We start from the raw sequence: 15,525 nt of genomic DNA on the forward strand, positions 1-15,525 counted from the left end.
ATTTTCGGCTGCTCATTAAAAACAAGTACTGGTATTTTTGTTTTTATGTTTTTCTTAGTTTTTTATTTTTAGGAAAAAGAGATTAATTTTTACAATGTTTGAAATCAGCCATTATGAATGCATGACAGACAAATCAGCACAACCCTTTTAACCCAATGGATGTTTGTGACTAAGCACTTATATATTTTACCTTGTGTAGAACTTTCCTTGTTTTGCCTTTTGTTCATGTTGTACCCTCATGTTCTCTAGTTTCACAGGACTAGGGATAAATCCAAGTTCACAGCCTTCTTTAACCAGCCGGCCTATCCACCAGTCATTGTTAAATTTCTTAAAAATAAATATATATCAGGTTTATATTTTTTCTTCATCTCATCAAATGTTCTGTTCCTGAGAACAAATAAACTCTACAGAATGGTTCTATTTATAAAAAAACAACAACAAAAAACCCCTCTAAAATACAAGCAATATTGCTGAAATAAAAAGCAATAGTTTAGGTCAGGCAACAGTTTCATAATATTAGGTTGTTGCACATACAAGCCAGTTGCTACATAAAAGGTTTTTGGAACTCTACTCAATTAGCTTTCTAAGAGTTTTTTCTGATTGAGGAATACTGGGTGTTATAAAAAATTGGGCCTATACACAATGTAATATCATGTTTGATGCTGTTCCAACTGCCCAGCTCAGCTTTTAAGTAATATAGTCTTTTGTAGGGGTGTCTAGTCTTTCCATTTGTGGGGCCATGTTGCTTGAGCTGGTAAACTAGTGAATACATCTAGGTAAATATCCCAGTTCTTCTAGATAGATGTCTTTCGTACTTAACGGTCTTTTTTTTTTTAATCAGAACAGACTTACTGCTTTAAAAAGTCATGAAAGACCTGGCTTAAATGGAGCTTTTTGGACCAAGCATTATTGATATAGTAATTTTATAATATACTATAATTTACAAAAATCCCTCCTTTCATAAGTACTTAGCTCTGAAATCTCCTACTTTTCCATACCCTTGGAGGTTACGGACACACTGATTTGTATCTATGCCAGAGATCTCCACCCTCTTTCATTTTGTTGGATTGTAAAACTTTAGGAGCTTTGCCTACTCTCTTTGCCGGAAACGTCTTACAGATTGCTCTGATACCCACCATGTTAACTAGCCAAACTGCTGTACAGAACTGACTCCATATTCCTGTCACCTGCTGATACACTCAAGACACTGTGAATTTAGTATTATTAGGCCCAACATCATTTTTTATATCTTTTTAATGCCTTTGTTATACGGGAAACATAGATCAATAATTATCATCTAGATACACCTAAAGTATGTGCACTTTTTCTTTACTATGGTACACACAAACATGCACACACAATTCCAACATATATATCAATTGCATCCTCACAAAGTGCAGCTTCTTCTCTGGGTTGGTAGGAATTAAGGTGTTAAGTTTTTTATTTAGTTTATTTAATGAGAAGAGAGGAAGCTTTCATCCAAATGCTATAGAATAATACAAAGGAAAAGTATACTCCTGCTCATAAGTGCACCCTCTATGTAATATTTGTTCAACAACCATGTCCTACAGATAACTTAGTGTCTGGGTGTTATTTCTATTACAAGACAGACTTTACATTTCTAGATGTGCATGTGACACACTTAGAGATAAATTCATGAGAGTATTCCAAGTGTTTTGGCTAAATTATTACACAATAAAAGAGTTGCACAAGATTTGGTCAAGTAGTTGTTTCTTACTTCTTTGACATGCAAAAAATCTTTAGCCTCAAATGAAATGGCCATGCCTGGAACAGGAACCTCGTCATCATGAGCTGCGCTGTACCCAACATTTGTCCGAACAGCAAATGCAACAGGTTTAACCTAGAAAATAAAGCATAAACATTTTAAAACAAATGACCAAATTTGCCATATTTACGGTAACAATAATAGTTGTAATGTTAGAAATATACAAGTAGAATTCAAATAATGGCCAAAATCCATATACTATATCTTATACAGACAAAAAAATAACCAATACTTAAGAGGATTTTTAAAGGGGTATGCCCTTGGTCTGCAAAACAATGCAACGTTTTTATTATTAAACTGACAGAGGTAAATTACAATTTATATTGAAGTTAGCTATTTTGTAACATAGTGATTAAATACTGATGTATTATGTATATAAAAAAATCCCTTTATACTTAGTTGATTATCTTTACTCTTTTATCAAAATATTTGCTAAACACAACACTCATAATTCAAATCATACCCACTCTGTCACTTAGCGTATATATCACTTCCCACTCACACATTACTAACAAAAAAATTTGTATACATTAACACCTATAACAATCTTATTTATATTCCTCTTATTACATAAAATAAAATGGTTAAACATAAAACAAAAGCTCTAATCCATCAAGACCTACAAACAACACACTAAATGATTTATTGTTTACGGATAGATTACGAGTTTTGCGGTAACAGGGGTACGGTGCTAACTTGCAGTTTATTATCACCGCTCGCTTACCTGCAGCGCTGGTATTACGGGTTTTTAGCAACCCGGCGTTAACAGGCAAGTAGTGAGCGTAGAGCAAAATTGAGCTCCACACTGCACTCCAATACCAGTGCTGCTTAAGTGAGCGGTGAGCTGGTTGTACATGCTCGTTCACAATTTCCCCATAGGAATCAATGGGGAGAGCCGGCTGAGAAAAAGTCTAACACCTGCCAAAAAGCAGCCCCATTGATTCCTATGGGGAAACACATTTTATGTTTACACCTAACACCCTAGCATGAACCCCGAGTCTAAACACCCCTAATCTTATACCTATTAACCCCTAAACTGCTGCTCCCAACATCGCTGACACCTACATTATATTTATTAACCCCTAATCTCAAGTCCCCAATGTTGCTGCAACCTACCTACACTTATTGACCCCTAATCTGCTGCCCCCAACGTTGCTACCACTATAATAAACATATTAACTTCTAAATCGCCACCCGCCCGCCTTGCAAACATTAGTTAAATATTATTAACCCCTAATCTGCCGTCCCTAACATCGCCGCCACCTACCTACATTTATTAACCACTAATCTGCCGCCCCCAAAGTCGCCGCCACTATACTAAATGTATTAACTCCTAAACCTAAGTCTAACCCTAACCCTAACAACCCCTAACTTAAATATAATTACAATAAATCTAAATAAAAATTAATATTATTACCTAAATGATTCCTATTTAAAACTAAATACTTACCTATAAAATGAACCCTAAGATAGCTACAATATAACTAATGGTTACATTGTATCTAGTTTAGGGTTTATTTTTATTTTACAGGCAAGTTTGTATTTATTTTAACTAGGTAGAATAGTTATTAAATAGTTATTAACTATTTAATAACTACCTAGCTAAAATAAATACAAAAATAAAACCTAACCTAAATTACAATAACACCTAACCTAACCCTACAATTAAATAAATTAACTAAATTAAAAACAATTAAATAAATTAAATTAAATTAGCTAAAGTAAAAAAAAAACACTAAATTACAGAAAATAATAAACAAATTACAAGATATTTAAACTAATTACACCTAATCTAATAGCCCTATCAAAATAAATCCCCCCCCAAAATAAAAAAACCCTAGCCTAAACTAAACTATCAATAGCCCTTAAAAGGGCCTTTTGCGGGGCATTGCCCCAAAGTAATCAGCTCTTTTACTTGTAAAAAAAAATACAAACAACCCCCACAACAGTAAAAGTAAAACCCACCACTCACACAACCAACCCCCCAAATAAAATACTATCTAAAAAAAACGAATCTCCCCATTGCCCTGAAAAGGGCATTTGTATGGGCATTGCCCTTAAAAGGGCAGTTAGCTCTTTTGCGGCCCAAAACCTAATCTAAAAAATAAAACCCACCCAATACACCCTTAAAAAACCTAACACTAACCCCCTGTTCCAATCAGCCAATAGAATGCGAGCTCAATCCTATTGGCTGATTGGATCAGCCAATAGGATTAAAGTTCAATCCTATTGGCTGATTGCATCAGCCAATAGGATTTTTTCAACCTTAATTCCAATCGGAATCTAAGGGACGCCATCTTGGATGATGTCACTTAAAGGAACCTTCATTCTGCAAGAAGACGTTGTTTGAAGAGAATGCTCCGCGTCGGATGTCTTGAAGATGGAGCCGCTCCGCGTCGGAAGGATGAAGATAGAAGATGCCGTCTGAGTGAAGACTTCTGCCCGTCTGGAGGACCACTTCTACCCATCTTGAGGACCACTTCTGCCGGCTTCGTTGAGGACATCTTGCCGCTTGGATGAAGACTTCTCCCGGTAAGTGGATCTTCGGGAGTTACTGTTAGGATTTTTTAAGGGTGTATTGGGTGGGTTTTATTTATAGGATAGGGCTTTGGGCAGCAATAGAGCTAAATGCCCTTTTAAGGGCAATGCCCATCCAAATGCCCTTTTCAGGGCAATAGTGAGCTTAGTTTTTTTTTAGTTAGGGTTTTATTTGGGGGGCTGGTTGTGTGGGTGGTGGGTTTTACTGTTGAGGGGGTTGTTTGTATTTCTTTTTCAGGTAAAAGAGCCGATTTCTTTGGGGCAATGCCCAGCAAAAGTCCCTTTTAAGGGCTATTGATAGTTAGTTTAGGCTAGGGTTTTTTTTCATTTTTTTTGGGGGGGGCTTTTTTTATTTTGATAGGGCTCTTAGATTAGGTGTAATTAGTTTAAATATCTTGTAATTTGTTTTTTATTTTCTGTAATTTAGTGTTTGTTTGTTTTTGTAATTTAGCTAATTGTATTTCATTTATTTAATTGTATTTAATTTAGGTAAGTTATTTAATCGTAGTGAAGTGTTAGGTGTTAGTGTAACTTAGGTTAGGTTTTATTTTACAGGTAAATTTGTATTTATTTTAGCTAGGTAGTTAGTAAATAGTTAATAACTATTTAGTAACTATTCTACCTAGTTAAAATAAATACAAACTTGCCTGTAAAATAAAAATAAACCCTAAGTTAGATACAATGTAACTATTAGTTATATTGTAGCTAGTTTAGGGTTTATTTTATAGGTAAGTATTTAGTTTCAAATAAGAATAATTTAGGTAATGATAGGAATTTTATTTAGATTTATTTACATTATATTTAAGTTAGTGGGTGTTAGGGTTAGACTTAGGGTTTAATAAATTTAGAATAGTGGCGGCTACGTTGGGGATGGCAGATTAGGGGGTTAATAAATGTAGGTAGGTGGCGGCGATGTTAGGGGCAGCAGATTAGGGGTTAATAAGTATAATGTAGGTATCAGCGATGTCCGGAGCAGCAGATTAGGGGTTAAGAATATTTAACTAGTGTTTGCGAAGCGGGAGTGCAGCGGTTCAGGGGTTAATATGTTTATTCTAGTGGGGGCGATGTCCGGAGCGGCAGATTAGGGGTTAATAATTTAATTTTAGTGTTTGCGATGCGGGAGGGCCTCAGTTTAGGGGTTAATAGGTAGTTTATGGGTGTTAGTGTACTTTTTAGCACTTTAGTTATGAGTTTTATGCTACAGCTTTGTAGCGTAAAACTCATAACTACTGACTTTAGATTGCGTTAGGAATCTTGGCGGTAGAGGGTGTACCGCTCACTTTTTGGCCTCCCAGGACAAACTCATAATACCGGCACTATGCAAGTCCTATTGAAAAAAGCCTTTACGAAATTTACGTAAGTTGCTTTATGGTAAGGCCAAAAAAGTGTGCGGTGCCCCTAAACCTGCAAGACTCATAATACCAGCGGGCGTAAAAAAGCAGCGTTAGTACTTGATAACGCTGCTTTTTTACCTTAACGCAAAACTCGTAATCTAGCCGTTAGTTAGTACATGGGTTCCATTGACTGATAAAAAAAATTAGTCAACCAAAACATTCAAATTAAATGTTAATAATTAGTCACATTTTATATACACTGGAAGTTTTTTTCCAATGCACATTTGTTTAAAAAAAACACGTCTAAGGAAAGTTTAAAAATAACTTTTCACGTGCACGTACCACCAACGCATGGAATTAGGCCCATGCACTCAGATCTGATAGTTTTGCATACATGCTCAGATAACGTGATACTTTTTCCCACAAGTATTTTTTTCTAAGACATTTATATTGCAAGAATTACATTTTCTAATGATAGCTCAAATTTCATTCACTTACATTCTGTCTGTAAGTAGCATATATTAATGATTAACTCCCCTTGCTGCCATTACATATAGCAAACATTGATTAACCTCTTGGTGACCAGTAACACAGTGCAGTTATGTAACCTCTATGCAGAGTAAATGCTCGCTTCTCTCCTTACATTACTATTCGCTGCTAGCGATTTACCCACACACAGTGTTTTTATCATTAAAAGTGAAAGCACCTAATGTGGGATCTAGAAGGGGAGAACAGATGCCGAGTGCTGTGCCAAGGTGTTTATTAAAGCTACTGAGGAGGTACACTTCATAAGGGCTGGCTCCCAACACACACAAATAACTAAACCTGTCTATCCTTCCCTTTCTTTTGTGAATGTGAGAAATCAGCAAACCTAAAGGGATATTCCGGACAAAATTTAAAGGCACAAAGATGAATTACATCTTTAAATAGAAACATATTAGCAATATACATGTATTGGCAGAAATGCTTCTAGTTAGTGTTAGCATTTTTTTGTGTACGTGCATGTGAAGCATAGCTAGATATTCTCAGTGCACCAGCATTGTATTATGTCAGCAATTATAAATTGAGTCATTACCAGATGATACAAACACTTTTGAAACAGCTATAGCTTTTATTAGAAGCATTTCTGCTAATAAATACATATTACAAACATTATTCTATTCAAAACTGAAATGCATCCATGTGGATTCCAATTTTGGCTGGAATGTCCCTTTAAGTGTGCATGCAAAGGGGCATTCTTAGTGCAGGTTTAAGGGACATGAAACCCCCAAATTCTCTTTCATGATTCATATAGGAGCATACAATTTTAATACAACTGTCTAATTTAATTTATTTTTTTGCCTAATTTTTATTGTATCTTTTATTGAAGGAGCAGCAATGCACTACTGGGAGCTAGCTGAACACATCACATGAGCCAATGAAAAGGCATATATGTGCCGCCACCAATCAGCAGAAGTGCATTGCTGCTCCTGAGCCCACCTAGGTATACAAAGGATACCAAGAGAACAAAGCGAATTAGTTAATTAAAATGACATGCTCTATCATGAAAGTTTCATTTTGACTCTACTGTCCCTTTGAAGTAGATTTACATTGTGGTAGAGACCTTTGTTGTGTGTGTGTTTATATATTGCAAGTTCCCACGGGAATAGGGCCCTCAATTCCTCCTGTATGTGTTTCTAAATGTTGTCCTGTATCTTACAAGTTTTATATTATTGTTTTATTTAAATGAATTGTATTCATGGACAGCGCAGCTGCGGAAAATGTTGGTGCTTCATAAATAAAGTATAATAATAATAATTATATATAAATATATAGTTATTAAAATGTAAAATAAGTGCCTCAATTTCTCATGACACAAAAACATCTACAGTAATACAGATATGACCCATTTTAAAACAGAACATTTCATGACATGCAGTTTAAAAACATGATCATCCCTACCAAATTAGGAAATTCTGAACTGTTAGACTGCAGTGGTGAATGGAGGAATCTGCTATTGTAGATTGCACTGCACAAGCAAACATGCTGTGAGTGAATAGCAACTGAAATACAGCACAAGATATATACACATTTATGTGTAGCACATTAGTTTACAGTACTATATTATACATTAGGGTTATGTACATTATCACATTCAAATTTTGCTTCTAATACATTATTGTGCTTTTAGAAGAAATAAACATTTAAACTTAGTTTTCTGTTTTACTTAAGTGTTTTAACTCCTTGCGTCAAATGGACGTCACACAGTACTTTTAACTATGTCTAACACTTTGGTGCAAGTTGTCACTGTCTGTATCGGATACTACTGTGGGTGGAGAGCTGGGATAGGAGGGGGTGGTAGGTGACCAATGTGGGTGGTGATTGTGGTTGGTGGGAGGGATGGGAGGAGTTTACCTACTCTACAGAAAAAAATTGAGGCCCGTGGAGAGTTAGGGATAGGGCCCTACACTATGGCACATACTGCTAGAGGGGGACCCTACACTACAGAAAAAATGGTTCTTGGAGGGGAGAAGGTGAGAGGGCTTCTACACTAGATAAAGAAAAAAACAATGTGCTAAACTGCAGACTGGCAGGGACCAGGTTAGGATTAGGGGGAGGGATTTTTTCCCATATCGCACAGCCCTAGTGGGAGGTGTCAGGTGGGCAGTGGTGGATCAGGGGGGTAACAGAGCAATTGTTCCCCCCAACAGCAGAGCCAGAAAAGCTGCCGTTACAATGACAGCCCGTGCAAGTGATCAGCACTCAGAGAGAGAAACGCAAGGCTCTCACTGCTCCATTTCTAAACTGAACCGTTGTGATAATTTGACATAGTATTTTCTATTAGAGGCCATTAGATGGTGCTGTTAGATTTAGTGATTCTTTGCTCCGCACTGGTATTTACTCTGTAAGAACTGGTCTGAGTGCCAACCCTGCAAGTTTCCGGCTTGACTTCACATAAAGGTGGATGAGATTCTACTTGGTTAGTGGAATTGGAATGGCTGTGCTGTTGTAAAGAGGGTTAAAGGGAGTAGTATAATTGTGATTTAACATGTTTGTGTGTTCGTGCATTTGTGTGTATGTGTGTTTATATGTGTTTTTGTATATGTGCATGTGTTTTTGTGTATATATGTGCGTGTGTGTATGTGCATGTGCATGTGTTTGTGTATATACGTGTGGGTATGTGTTTGTTTTTATGTGCATTTATGTGTATGTTTGTGTTTATGTGCATGTTTTTGTGTGTATGTATGTGTGTGTATATATATATATATATATATATATATATGTATGTCTGTATTTTGTGTATATGCACATGTGTATGTTTGTGTATATGTGTACACGTATGCACATGTGTATATGTATGTATGTGTATAGATGTGTGTATATGTGTTTGTGTATAATTGTGTGTTTTTGTGCATGTGTGTAAATATGAGTGTGTGTATATGTGTATGGCGCATGTGTGTGTATATGTGTTTATGTGTGTATGTGCATGTGTATAGATGTGTGTATATGTGTGTGTATGTGGGTATGTGTTTAAGTGTGTGTATGTGGGTATGTGTTTAAGTGAGTGTATGTGTATATATGTGTGTGCAAGTGCGTGTGTGTGTTAACAAAAGTGAGTACACCCCTCACAATTTTGTAAATATTTTATTATATATTTTCATGTGACAACACTGGAGAAATGACACTTTGCTACAATGTAAAGTAGTGAGTGTACAGCCTGTATAACAGTGTAAATTTGCTGTCCCCTTAAAATAACTCAACACACAGCCATTAAAGTCTAAACCGTTGGCAACAAAAGTGAGTTTGCAAATGTCCAAATTGGGCCCAATTAGCCATTTTCCCTCCCTGGTGTCATGTGACTCGTTAGTGTTACAAGGTCTCAGATGTGAATGGGGAGCAGGTGTGTTAAATTTGTTGTTATCGCTCTCACACTCTCTCATACTGGTCACTGGAAGTTCAACATGGCACCTCATGACAAAGAACTCTCTGAGGATCTGTAAAAAAGAATAGTTGCCCTACATAAAGATGACCTAGGCTATAAGAAGAATGCCAAGACCCTGAAACTGAGCTGCAGCACAGTGGGCAAGACTATACAGCGGTTTAAGAGGACAGGTTCCACTCAGAACAGGCCTCGCCATGGTTGACCAAAGTTGAGTGCACATGCTCAGCGTCATATCCAGATGTTGTCTTTGGGAAATAGACGTATGAGTGCTGTCCGCATTGCTGCAGAGGTTGAAGGGGTGGGGGGTCAGCCTGTCAGTGCTCAGACCATACGCCGCACACTGCATCAAACTGGTCTGTATGGCTGTCATCCCAGAAAGAAGCCTCTTCTAAAGATGAAGCACAAAAAAGCCTGCAAACAGTTTGCTGAAGACAAACAGACTAAGGACATGAATAACTGGAACCATGTCCTGTAGTCCGATGAGACCAAGATAAACTGATTTGGTTCAGATGGTGTCAAGCTTGTGTGGGGGCAGCCATGTAAGGAGTGCAAAGACAAGTGTGTCTTGCCTACAGTCAAGCATGGTGGTGGTAGTGTCATGGTCTGGGCTTGCATGAGTGCTGCTGGCACTGGGGAGCTACAGTTCATTGAGGGAACCATGAATGCCAACATGTACTGTGACATACTGATGTAAAACTTGGGCACACTTCTATTGAGATTGCATTGGAATATACTGTAGCCGTATAGTATATAGAGCCCATTTATTATTAATATATAGTCCATTTTAGAAGAAATCGAATAAAAATAATTTATGAGATATCGAAAGAGAAATTGTCACGCAAGAAAATATAATGAACCAAATACAAGATACCCAAAAACAAAAAAGGAACCTACAAATTATAATAACATCAGAACAAAATAAAATCTAAGTATTTAGAGGAGAGATTGGCATCCCTATGACATAATGCAAAGTTAAGGATAATAGTATGATTTCCAATGGTGTTTAAAATAGATGTGCTCACTGAGAACAATATATCCGCCCCCCTTAAAGGTGTGTTAAGTTTTAACTGTTGTGATTGGTTAGAAGAGGTACATAAGCAGCGGGAATATTACACTGTGTATTAAAGCCTGATGAAACGACCCTGTTTTTATAGTACCTCGTTGGAGTGGGTCATACTTTCACTCTAGCACTATAACCAATCAATTTCCAGAAACTGCAGTGTATGGGACACCTGGTTTGTCTACACTGTTGTTCTATTGCTTAATCGGACATTTGAAAGGAAGGTGTGTGAGCCCAAGGACTCGTTGATTGGCTTCAACACTCACGTGACTGCGGGAGGCTTGGTGCATGCCATTGGTTGGTCTTCCGGGCGACGGTTGAGGTCCCGGTCTGTTTCGCTAGGCACAATTTGGTGCCGCTGTGTTTGTAAGTATCCCATCTATCTGTTACCTGAGCGTGTTTGCAGTTAGTAACAATATTACCCTATGTCTGGCGCCTTCTTATCTCCAATATAGATCCGCTCATCGTACCCCAAACATTTGGAAGAGCTGCCGTTTATTGGACTCCATTGGACTCTATATCCGATATTTGCTTCCGTGAGCGCACCTTTACAGGGAGTTTTTTAAACCCTGATACCTGAGTTCATTGAGGGAACCATGAATGCCAACATGTACTGTGACATACTGAAGCAGAGCATGATCCCCTCCCTTCGGAGACTGGGCCGCTGGGCAGTATTCCAATATGATAACGACCCCAAACACCCCTCCAAGACGACCACTGCCTTACTAAAGAAGCTGAGGGTAAAGGTGATGGATTGGCCAAGCATGTCTACAGACCTAAACCCTATTGAGCACCTGTGGGGCATCCTCAAACGGAAGGTGGGGGGGGGAGCAAAAGGTTACTAACATCCACCAGCCCCGTGATTTCGTCATGGAGGAGTGGAAGAGGACTTCAGTGGCAACCTGTGAAGCTCTGGTGAACTCTATGCCCAAGAGGGTTAAGGCAGTGCTGGAAAATAATGGTGGACAGTGGACACACAAAATATTGACACTTTGGGCCCAATTTGGACATTTCCACTTAGGGGTGTACTCACTTTTGTTGCTAATGGTTTTGACATTAATGGCTGGATATTTCAATAAGACAACAACCCAAAACACTGCTCAAAATCTACTCTGTCATTTATGCAGAGGAACAAGTACAATGTTCTGGAATGGCCATCCCAGTCCCCAGACCTGAATATCATTGAAAATCTGTGGGGTGATTTGAAGCGGGCTGTCCATGCTCGGCAACCATCAAACCTACCTGAACAGGAGATGTTTTGCAAGGAGGAATGGTCCAAAATACCTTTATCCAGAATCCAGACACTCATTACAGGCTATAGGAAGCATCAAGAGGCTGTTATTTCTGCTAAAGAAGGCTCTACTAAATATTGATGCAATATTTCTGTTGTGGTGCCCAAATTTATGCACCTGTCTAATTTCGTTTTGATGCATATTGCACATTTTCTGTTAATCCAATAAACCTCATTTCACTACTGAAATATTACTGTGTCCTTCAGTTATTTGAGAGATCAAAATGAAATTGCTGATCCAAACACCCAATTATTTATAAATGAAAATCAAGGAAATTGTCAGGGGTGCCTAAACTTTTGCATACAACTGTATGTGTGTGAATGTGCATATGTGTGTTTATATATATATATATATATGTATATATGTGTGTGTGTGTGTTTGTGTGTATATGTGTGAATGTTTGTGTATGTGTGTGTGTGTATATATATATATATATATATATATATATATATATATATATATATATATATATATATATATATATATATATATATCTTGTGGCAAAGCCCTTGCAGGAATAGTCACTTCAGCACGAAATATAGTATTTAGGCTGTTTTATTTTTATCAGCAGTTTTAAACATGGGGTGTACTTCCCCTTTACATCAAACATAAAACAAACAAAATCCTACCTATGCTTGCTCACCAGTCTCTTGTTTCTGCCAGTTATACATTCAGACATACAGCAAGGTATCAGTTCCTCCCTCTCTGGAGTAGCCTGCACAATGAGACACTGATTTCCTCTACAGAACTGCTTATAAAGAAGCTAAATGATTTAACCAGAATCAGCTGTGGTGAGCTGCTAACAAATTAACACTTTGTTAAAGGGGAAAACGTTACCTTTCCAATTGCCTGCTTATATACACTCCTTCCCTCACCCTGTCACACATCCCCCTCCCCAGAGCAACACCAGTGCGTGAAGCGAGTGCTGCAAGAAGCCCATGCACATGAGACAGTGTATCAGCGTTACCATGGAGCAAACCAGCTCTGTGCTTCACTACAAAAGTAAATGGTTGCAAGGACAAAAACCATCTAGTGACTCGTGAGTTTCTATCTTTGTTGGTGTGCATCCATTTTAATGGAGCATGGTCAGTGACAAGGGTGAAGCGCCTTTCCAGCAAATAATACTTTAGAGTCTCCATAGCCCATTTAATTGCTAAGCACTCTTTTTCTATAACAGCTGTTCTCAAGGCAACAATTTCATGCTTAGATATAGCACTGGATGTTCTTCCTCCACTGTGACAGTACAGCACCCAAACTGACCTCAGAGGCATCTGGCTACTGCCACGAGGACGGGATGCTCACACAATGTTGAATGAAGGTCTATAAAGGCCTCCTCTGCCTTTCTGTCCCACCTTACTGTGTCTGGACTTTTGGCTTTAATAAGGTATGTGAGAGGAGCAGCTCTGGTTTCAAAATGGAGTATGAACCTGTGGTAGTAGCCGACAATTCCCAAGAAGGCTCTAACCTGCTTCTTCCTAAGAGGCCTGGGGCAATTCTGTATAGCCCCTACCTTGTTCAATTGGGGTTTCACTAACCCCATTCCCACTACGTAACCTAAATACTTAGCCTCTGCCAATCCAATAAAACATTTGGAGGGTTTGACAGTTAACCCAGCTTTCCTAAAGGTGTCTACCACTGCCTCTACTTTCTGTAAATAAGAGTCCCAGTCTGAGCTATGGATTTTGACATCATCCAAGTACACAGCGGCATAGTGCGCATGTGGTCTTAATAATTTATCCATGAGCCTCTGAAAAGAGACCAAAGGGCATCATCTTATATTGAAATAAACCATATGAGGTTACAAAGGCAGTTTTCTCTCGGGCATGCTTAGCGAGGGGTATCTGCCAATACCCTTTTGTTAAATCCAATGTGGAAAGAAATCTGGCTATGAGATTCTTCTATCACATCTAATTCAAGCATTTTCCTAACCTCTGCTCGTACAGCCTTCCTTTTTGCCTCAGGAATCCTGTATGGTTTTAATTTAAGGGTTAATCTAGGCTCAGTAATAATATCATGGGCAATTTATTGTGCTCTGTCTGGCATAGGCGGTAAAACATCCTTATTCCTCTTCACTATTTCCTTAACTAACTATACTTGTTCAGTTGTTAGCTCTGGTGAAATAGTTACTACTTGTTCTGAGACTTGAGGCTCAGCCCCGGTATTATCTAACTGGGCTACTTATATGCTTCTCTATCCCTCCATGGCTTAAGAAGATTCATGTGGAATATTTGCACTTTCCTACGACAGTCAGGCTGATTAACTTTGTAATTCACAGGGCTTACCTTTTCTATAATTTCATAAAGTCCCTGCCAACGAGCCAAAAGCTTACTCTCAGCTGTAGGAACCAAAACCTATTTAAATTCCCTTACAGTAGCACTTTTATCATAATAACATTTTTGAGCATCCTAAGCTTCTCCCATATAGTGGTGAACCAGGGGAAAAACATGAGCCATTCGCTCCTGCATTTTCTCTATATGCTGCGCCACATTAGTACCTGGTACTCCCTGTTCCTCCCAAGTTTCCTTTAGTATGTCCAACATACCTCTCGGATGTCGACCATACAAAAGTTCAAAAGAAGAAAAACCAGTTGGGCTCTGGGGAATTTCACTGACTGCAAACAATAAGTAAAGAAGCAGTTGATCAATCCTTCTTATCTCTACTAAAAACTTTCCTTAACATCCCCTTAAAGGGACACTCTACCCAAGTTTTTTCTTTTGTAATTCAGATAGAGCATGCATATTTTAAGCAACTTTCTAATTTACTCCTATTATCAATTTTTCTTTGTTCTCTTGCTATCTTTATTTGAAAAAGAAGGAATCTAAGCTAAGGAGCCAGCCAATTTTTGGTTGAGAACATGGACAGCACTTGTTTATTAGTGAGTGAATTTATCCACCAATTAGCAAGAACAACCCAGGTTGTTCACCAAAAATGGGCCGCATCTAAAATTACATTCTTGCTTTTCAAGATACCAAAGAATTAAGAAAATTTGATAATAGGAGTAAATTAGAAAGTTGCTTAAAATTGATCTGAATCATGAAAATTTGGGTTCATTGTCCCTTTAAGTGTGCGGTTAAACCTCTCTACTAGCCCATCTGTCTGTGGGTGATATACCAAGGTTTTTAAAGCCTGTATTTTGAATAATTGTCATAACTCTTTCATGAGACAGGAAACAAAAGGAGTACCCTGGTCAGTTAAAATTTCCTTTGGTATCCCAACCCGTGAAAATACTTGTACCAATTATTTTGCTATATTTCAAGCATTAGCCTTATGTAGCGGAATGGCCTCCGGGTATCAAGTTGCATAATCGACAATAACAAGAACGTATTGGTGACCACAAGCTGATTTTTCTAATAGGCCTACCAAGTTCATCCCAATCCTATCAAATAGTACATCAATAATTGGGAGGGGTATAAGTGGAGCCCTTAACTTGGGTTTTGAGGATGACAGTTGGCACAGGAAGCACAATATCTAGCCAAAAGAACCTCCTCAGGACCCTTTCCTGAGTTTTCTCTACCCCCAGATGTCCACCCAAAAGGTGTGAATGGGTAAAATCTAACACCTTCCTAGTATGAGCCGAAGGCACAACTAGCTGT

The 15,525-nt window shown here is 38.1% G+C and overlaps 1 protein-coding gene across 1 annotated transcript in view; it reads right to left on the minus strand.

Moving 5' to 3' along the window:
• The window catches only part of CACNB2 (calcium voltage-gated channel auxiliary subunit beta 2), a 535,276-nt gene that overhangs the window by 105,091 nt on the left and 414,660 nt on the right, over positions 1-15,525 (minus strand). The window contains exons 3-4 of the mRNA XM_053713972.1: positions 1,739-1,861; positions 191-327 (exon numbers count right to left, since the gene is read on the minus strand). Coding sequence (XP_053569947.1) covers positions 191-327; positions 1,739-1,861 — 260 coding nt within the window. The remainder of the gene's footprint in view (positions 1-190; positions 328-1,738; positions 1,862-15,525) is intronic.

This window comes from Bombina bombina, chromosome 5 (assembly GCF_027579735.1).
Source record: "Bombina bombina isolate aBomBom1 chromosome 5, aBomBom1.pri, whole genome shotgun sequence".
NCBI classification, from domain to species: domain Eukaryota; kingdom Metazoa; phylum Chordata; class Amphibia; order Anura; family Bombinatoridae; genus Bombina; species Bombina bombina.